Here is a 7,542-nt window from a genome sequence, read left to right on the forward strand (position 1 = left end):
AAAAAAAGAGACAGGCTCCACTTCAGGGAAGGCCCAAAATCCCTGTCCTTTGGGGGGATTGAGGGAACCCCCAGCCCCCCACACCAACAGCAGAGACCTCCAAAGCCTTGGGGAACAGGAAATTGAGTTTGCCCTGACGAGAGACCCCCAAACCCTCCTCTGCACAGGAAACTGAAGTTTAGGGATCGCTCACACTGTCCTGGGGGAATTCATTACAAAGGGAGGTTCACACTCCAAAAGTAAGGAAAGCCCTCCCTGGGTGGGAGGAGGAAGACGCTGATCAAACTTCCAGAGGGTTTCCGAAATGGGATTCTCTGGGAACAGTTTGGAATTTACCACTTAATCCGTGGCTGCAGGGAAACACCATCCCAAATGTGGTTTATTTTCACCCCCTGAGTGTGACACCGCTGGGGCAGGGAAAGGGGGAAGCAGGACTGATCCAAAGTCTCTGGAAAGCTCCGGACAGCGGCGGCTGGAGCACAGAGGGTGTGGGTGGAGGAAGGAAGCGAAGGTCAAACCTGGTGCTGCAGAAACACTTGGAATCCCCGGGGAGGCTCTGGCGGCAGGAGCAGCTGCGGGATGTGGCTCCTGCTGCGTCCCCCTGGGATAGCCCCCAGCTCCGGGAGGGCAGGACCCTTCCCTGCGGCTGGGAATGTCGGGGCGGGGCCGCGGCTGGAGCTGGCACCCGGCGCTGCAGCTGCTCTGGCCTCGGCCCTGCTCCGGCCTCCCCACGCCATTCGCACCCGGAGCACGCAGGAGCCGGGAGACAGAGAACCAGCACAGATTTTATTGATACAAAAAGGGCGATTTGATAATAAATACCGGGGGGTTAGAAAAGGGGGGGTAGGGCAGAGGCCGGGCTGTCATTCCCCGGATCCCTGCATCTGCTTGCAGAAGGAGTCGAACTGCTGCTGCTCCAGCTCCGTCATCACCCGGTTCAGGGCGTAGATCTGGGGTTGGGAAAGGGCGGATGGCAGAGGGGGCTCGGCCGCGGCTCGGGCCGCGTCCCTCCCCACGCCCGCGCTCCCACCTCCGCCCGCTGCCGCTGCTTCAGCTCCTGCTGTGCCGACCTCTGCTTGGCCTTCTCCAGGCGAGCCGCTGGCTCCCGCGGCTTCGGCCGCTCCTTCCGCGCCCCCGCGCCCGGATCCATGGCTGCGACCGTGGCGGGGGGTCACCGGGACCCCCGTGACACCCGCACGGCCCCCCCGTGACACCCCAGACAGCCGAGGCTCACAGGGGGTGTCCCAATGGCATCCTCACAGGGAACTCCCCAAATCCATCCCGAGGTGACCCCCAAACCCACTCTGAGCCCCACAGGTGACCCCCAATGCAGCGTAAGCCTCACATGAGACCCCCAACCCCCTCTGGAGCTCCGAGGACACGTCCCCCCCAAAGCCCCATTGCCCACAGAGACCACCGAAGCCCCCCAGGCCCCTCACAGCCCTCTCCACCTCCCCAACCCCTCATAAACCACAATTTGCCCAAACCCCTCACCCTTCAGTGCCCCACAAGGCGCCCCTCCATGCCCTACAGCCTCCCCCAAACCCCCAGAGATCCCAGTTCCCCAACCCCCACCCTCAGCGCCCAACAAGGTCCTTCCCAGGCCCACAGAACGCCTCAGCCCCCGACTCCCTCAGCCCTCTCCAAGGCCCCGGTGCCCCCCGACTGCCGCAGCCGAAGCCCTCAGGCCCCTGGCTCCTCCAGCCCCCCGGAGCCCCCTGACTGCCGCAGCCGAACCACTGAAGCCCCTCTCTCCCCCAGCCCCCCGCGTTCGCCGGTACCGGAGGGGCTGCGCCCGGGGCAAGATGGCAGCGGACCCCTTCCGCCTTTCGGCGCTCGATTGTCCGCCCTGGGCGCACGCGCGGATCGCGCGGACCGGGCGCCACAGCGCCGCCTGGCGGCGGGTGCGGCTCCCAGTGCCCCCCCCTTGGCCCCACTGTCCTGTACTGGTGTGTGCCACCCCCTACACAGCACCCCCTTGGCCCCACTGTCCTGGACTGGTGTGTGCCACCCCCTACACAGCACCCCCTTGGCCCCACTGTCCTGGACTGGTGTGTGCCACCCCCTACACAGCACCCCCTTGGCCCCACTGTCCTGGACTGGTGTGTGCCACCCCCTACACAGCACCCCCTTGGCCCCACTGTCCTGGACTGGTGTGTGCCACCCCCTACACAGCACCCCCTTGGCCCCACTGTCCTGGACTGGTGTGTGCCACCCCCTACACAGCACCCCCTTGGCCCCACTGTCCTGGACTGGTGTGTGCCACCCCCTACACAGCACCCCCTTGGCCCCACTGTCCTGGACTGGTGTGTGCCACCCCCTACACAGCACCCCCTTGGCCCCACTGTCCTGGACTGGTGTGTGCCACCCCCTACACAGCACCCCCTTGGCCCCACTGTCCTGGACTGGTGTGTGCCACCCCCTACACAGCACCCCCTTGGCCCCACTGTCCTGGACTGGTGTGTGCCACCCCCTACACAGCACCCCCTTGGCCCCACTGTCCTGGACTGGTGTGTGCCACCCCCTACACAGCACCCCCTTGGCCCCACTGTCCTGTACTGGTGTGTGCCACCCCCTGGAGATCCCCCCAGTGCCCCACTGTCGTGTGTGCCACAGCAGCCCCCATACAGCCCACCCTTACATATCACCCCGTACCTAATGACAGCCCAGCCCTGTACATCACCATCCCTCCATATACAGCTCAGCCCCTGTACAGCACGCATCTCCCCTGTTACACCACAGTCCTGGCACAGCCCAGGCCCCAAACATCTCCCCCTTCAGTCACTCCGGGTGGGTACAGCCCACCCCTCTGCAGCACTGCCCCACACAGCTCAGCCCCTAGGTCTCTCCCTCCATATACCATACCCCTGCCTAGCCCACCTCCATACAGACAGCCCCACAGAGCCCCCACACACAACCCCACACCCCTGCACAGCCCACCCAACACAGCACAGAGCACCCCCTGTGTGCAGCCCACTCCCCATATCCCAGAGCCTCTGTACAGCCCACCCTACCCAGCCCAGCGCCCACACACCCCCTGCACATTCCAATGCACGCAGTGTCCCCACACTGACACACGGAGCCCTGCCCAGGGCTGGCACAGCATGTATGGCATGGCACAGCAGGGCACAGTGCTGTTCATGTGGCACACGTGTCACAGTGCATGTCCCACGGCATGGTGACCCCCGGCACGGTGTGACACCCATGGCACCCCCAGCATGGTGACAGACCCCTGCCGTGGCAGTGTCACAAACCAAGGCACAATGCCCCAGCACAGTGTGGCACCCCCGGTACAGTGACACACCTCTGCCATGGCACAGACCAGGGCACAATGCCCCAGCACAGTGTGGCACCCCCGGTACAGTGACACACCTCTGCCATGGCACAGACCAGGGCACAATGCCCCAGCACAGTGTGGCACCCCCGGCATGGTGACACACCCCTGCCATGGCACAGACCAGGGCACAATGCCCCAGCACAGTGTGGCACCCCTGGCATGGTGACAGACCCCTGCCACAGCACCCCACAGTGCCCCCAGCCCACTCCCCCCACCCTGGGGCTCTCCACCACCCAGCCCCTTCTCTCCAAATCCTTTATTGCCATATCCCAGCCCCCTGCACTGGGATTCCCTGGAAGCACAGGACCCAGAGAAGCAGGCGGAATGCCAGATCCTGCCCAGCACCGGGACCAGTTCCTGGAGGGGTAAAACACCCGTCAGGGCCGGGGGACACCCCAAAAACCCCCGCTAGATACGGACAGTGTTGATCCGCAGCGGCTGGACGTTCTTCCCGTTGGCGTGGCTCTGCCCAGGACTAAAATACGAGCACAGCTTCCCGGGAAACCTCTCCCGGAAGGTGTAGAGCCAGGACATGTCGTCGGCGTTGTAGAAGATGAGGAGCCCCTTGTCGTAGTCCAGGAAGACGCCCACCTTCTCCAGCTTGCCCTTGACGTTGAGCCGCGTCCAGGGCTCGGTGCAGGCGCTGTACTGGTTCCCGTCGTGCATCACGATGCAGTAGAACCCGCGGCTCGGCTGGATCTGGATGCTGCCCTTGCGGGTCACGGCCTCGTGGGCCAGGCCGATCATCCACTGGGTTTTTTCGGACACCACCACCTCCCAGTAGTGCACCCCGGCACCGAAGGCCTCGGCGCCCAGCACCGACACCTCCACGTCAAAGCGCCGCGGCGAGTCCTGCAGCGGCTGCGGGTGCAGGTTGCCGTAGGCCACGATGGTGCAGTCGTCCGACAGGATGAGGCGGTGGTGGGCAGTGCCGGGGTCCAGCGTCAGCGCTGCTGGCACTGGCACGGCAGGGACGGGGGGAACGAGGGTTAGTGCAGCTCTGGAGCCAGCCCGGGGTGACGACCGGCATGGGGGGAAGGTCACCGGGGTGGCCCTGTCCCCATCCTTCACTGGGGTGTCCTGTCCCCATGCTCATCCCTTGGTCCCTGTCCCTCACTGGTGTGTCCTGCTCCTCATCACTGACGTCCCAGACCCTCGGCAGCAATGTCCCTTGTCAGTGACATCCCATTCCCTCCCAGGTGATGTCCCCTTCCCCATCCCTCATTAATGTGTTCCTGTCCCTGGTGACCTCCCCGTCCCCTGCTACTCCCCCATCCCCGCGCCCTCACCAGGATGGATGTCCTGGAAGAGGGATTTCCAGATGGTGTACTGCAGCGGGCCCATGTACTTGGAGGTGGGAAAGTCCTCATAGGTCAGGTTGGTCTCGTGGATCTTCCCCTTCAGCCTGCAGAGAAGAACACACGGTGCCGAGGCGGGGGTGACACCAGGGACCCCGCCATCCCCTCGTCACCACCCACCTCTCAGAGAGGGACGCCACGCCGGCCAGGAAGACGTGTTTATCCGCCTCGGCCAGGCGCTCCTGCAGGATCTGGGTGCCCTCCTGGACCTTGCGCAGCTGCTGGCTGTAGCGCTGGATCTTGTGCTCGATGTCGCTGAGCGTGCGCGCCGTGTCGGCCTCCAGCTCCTCCAGCATGGCCTTCTGCCGCTCCCGCAGCAGCCGGTGCAGCCGCTCAAACGCCTCCCCGATGGTCGCCCGCAGGCTCTTGGCTGAGGACTTGGGGTGCAACGGGGGGTTAGGAGCACCCAAAGCTCTGCTGGTCAATCCAGGAGTTCCTTAATCCCCAAATAAATATCTAGAAGGGCATCAGATCAGGGAATTCTGGGGGCTACAAGGGTGGATTTGAGCGTGCACCCTTAAAAAAATGGACTAAAAGGATCCTAGAAGGACCACCCAAAGAGCTTTCTGAAGAACCCTAGGAGAACCTCCCCAAAAAAACCTAAAAGCACCCTAAAAAACCTCCCAAAGAACCTTACAAAGAACCCCCATGAACCCTAAAGAAAGCCTAAAAGAACCTTCTGAAGAATCTAAAAGAACCCCCAAAGATCCTAAAAAAGCACCTTAAGAAATTTCCCCAAGAAACCTAAAAGAACCACAAAAGAACCTTCCAAAGAACCTTAAAACAATCCCCAAAAGAACCCTGAAAAAACCTCACAAAAAACTTTACAGAGCTCTTAAAGAATTCTTAAAGAACCTTTAAAGAGATCTTTTAAGAACCCTTAAAAAACCCCTGAAAACCCTCTACTAAACTTGTAAAATTCCTCAAATTATGCCTTAAAACCCCCTAAAAAAGCCCCAAGAAACCAAAACTAAAAAAACCAAACACTAAAACCTAAAAAACCCCACCTCACTTGCTGGTGGGGACAGGAAGAAAATTGAACCTCACTAGACATTGAACCCTTGAGTGAGGAGATAATTAAATTACTTAAAAAGATAAATCAAAGCACCACTGCAGGAAATTACAGAGGGATGAGCAGCCCCACTGGGGTACCACAGAAGGAAAAAATGGGGCAAATCCATGAAATTGCACAGTTTGGAGTGTTTGGAAGTTACAATAGCAGGCTGGTGAGAGTCAGGGTTGGGGTGTCATCGGGGTGCAATGATCCCAGTTCTGCTTTGGGGGTCCCCAGGGGTGACAGTGGTGTCCTCACACGTACCTTGGTCTCAGCCAGCTGCTTCTTGAGGAGCTGCAGGGCTTCTGTGTGGCCACGCTCGCTCTCCTGCAGCCCCTGGAGCTGCTCCTTCAGCTCCCGCTGGGGACAGGCAGGGAAAACCCATAAAGAGGTGATTTGGGGAAAAAAGGCATCCCACAGGGAGCTTTCCCACCCAAACCAACCACGGGATTATGGTGATTTGAGGGTTCCCAAGGAGTCCCAGTGGCGATGGAGAAGGGGGACCCCAGGGGGACAGTGGCAGAAATGTGGATGGATGGGTGGATGGATGGGTGGATGGAGGGATGGAGGGATGGATGGATGGAGGGAGCTGGCTCCAACGCAGACCAAAGGGCTGTGGGGTCAGACACACTGGAGGAAGGCATGGAGCTGACCCTAGTGAGGACAGGAGGGGTGAGTGACAGACAGAAGGGAGCCATGGCACTGACTCCAGTGGGGAAAAGAAGGAATACAGGGAAATACAGGGTTCAGGGACACATGGGCAGGAGGAAGTCACAGGACTGACCCCCATGGAGAAAGGAGGGGTGTCAGGATGATGAGGAAAGGCATGGGACTGACCCTGACAAGAAAAGAAGAGGTGCAGGGACACAGGGACAGGCAGGAAAATGGCACAGGGATGACCCCCACAGGGGCAGGAGGGCTGCAGGGACAGACAGACCAGAGGAAGCCATGGGACTGACCCCTCTAAACCTCCATGGGGACAGGAGGGGTGCAGGGACAGACAGAATGACAGGATGCAGGCACAGGGCTGACCCTGAGAAGGAAAAGGAGTACAGGGACAGATAGACTGGAAGAAGCCACAAGACTGACCCCCAAAGGTGAGAGATGGGGTGCAGGGACAGACAGACATAAAAAAGGAAGGCACAGGGCTGACCCTGAGAGGGAAAAGAAGGTGCAGGGACGGACAGATGGGAGGAAGCCACAAGACTGATGGCCACGGGCTCAGGATGGGTGCAGGGACAAAAGGGAAGGGCACTACCAGGGAAGCAAGAGGGACCAGCCGGATACAGCAGCCCCGAGGAGCCACCCGGGGCAGGGAATCCCCCAGGGACCCACCTGCAGCTCCTCAAAGGCGTCGTCCACGTTGGTGACCTGGTGCTGCTCGTGCACGGCCGGCTCGTCACAGAAGAAGCAGACCACGGCACGGTCGGTGAGGCAGAAGAGCTTCACCTTCTCGTGGTCCTTGCAGGGGAAGGGGCTGCGCTGGGCCCCCAGGATGGCGTCCAGGGGGAAGGCGCTGTAGCGCTCCACGATGTTGGCCAGCTTGAGGCTGGGGGCCAGCGTGGGCTCGGGGAAGGTGCGGCGGCACTCGGGGCAGTCGCGGGTGCCCTGCGGCTCCTGGCGCACCCAGTGCTCCGTGATGCAGCGGCGGCAGAAGTAGTGCTCGCAGCCCAGCCCCACCGGGTCCTGGTAGATGCTCAGGCAGATGGAGCACAGCAGCTCGTCCTTGAGGCTGCACGCCATGGCTGGGGCTGGGGAGAGGGGCACGGGGTCAGGGGGGCTGGGGAGAGGGG

At 61.4% G+C, this 7,542-nt stretch overlaps 2 protein-coding genes across 2 annotated transcripts in view; both read right to left on the reverse strand.

Annotated features, from left to right (window-relative positions):
- Nucleotides 1-765: 765 nt before the first annotated feature.
- On the reverse strand, nucleotides 766-1,887 carry LOC121343938 (small vasohibin binding protein). The gene is made up of 3 exons (XM_041419542.1): nucleotides 1,782-1,887; nucleotides 1,031-1,152; nucleotides 766-950 (listed from the first exon to the last, which is right to left on the reverse strand). Exons 2-3 carry the CDS (start codon nucleotides 1,148-1,150, stop codon nucleotides 864-866), a joined length of 207 nt encoding a protein of 68 aa, XP_041275476.1. The 5' UTR covers nucleotides 1,151-1,152; nucleotides 1,782-1,887; the 3' UTR covers nucleotides 766-863.
- Nucleotides 1,888-3,557: 1,670 nt separating this feature from the next.
- LOC121343911 (E3 ubiquitin-protein ligase TRIM62) overlaps nucleotides 3,558-7,542 on the reverse strand; it is a 5,328-nt gene continuing 1,343 nt past the window's right edge. The window contains exons 2-6 of the mRNA XM_041419497.1: nucleotides 7,085-7,500; nucleotides 6,014-6,109; nucleotides 4,816-5,072; nucleotides 4,627-4,742; nucleotides 3,558-4,296 (exon numbers count right to left, since the gene is read on the reverse strand). Coding sequence (XP_041275431.1) covers nucleotides 3,746-4,296; nucleotides 4,627-4,742; nucleotides 4,816-5,072; nucleotides 6,014-6,109; nucleotides 7,085-7,492 — 1,428 coding nt within the window. The 5' untranslated portion in view covers nucleotides 7,493-7,500 and the 3' untranslated portion in view covers nucleotides 3,558-3,745. The remainder of the gene's footprint in view (nucleotides 4,297-4,626; nucleotides 4,743-4,815; nucleotides 5,073-6,013; nucleotides 6,110-7,084; nucleotides 7,501-7,542) is intronic.

This window comes from Onychostruthus taczanowskii, unplaced genomic scaffold, assembly GCF_017590055.1.
Source record: "Onychostruthus taczanowskii isolate IOZ18803 unplaced genomic scaffold, ASM1759005v1 scaffold61, whole genome shotgun sequence".
NCBI lineage: Eukaryota > Metazoa > Chordata > Aves > Passeriformes > Passeridae > Onychostruthus > Onychostruthus taczanowskii.

Excerpts from the sequence above, each read along its gene's own strand:
- LOC121343938 (XM_041419542.1), bottom strand. The coding sequence starts at position 1,150 with ATGGATCCGGGCGCGGGGGCGCGGAAGGAGCGGCCGAAGCCGCGGGAG. Across the intron at positions 951-1,030 it reads AGCAGCGGCAGCGGGCGGAG|ATCTACGCCCTGAACCGGGT; the intron begins GTGGGAGCGCGG and ends TCCCAACCCCAG.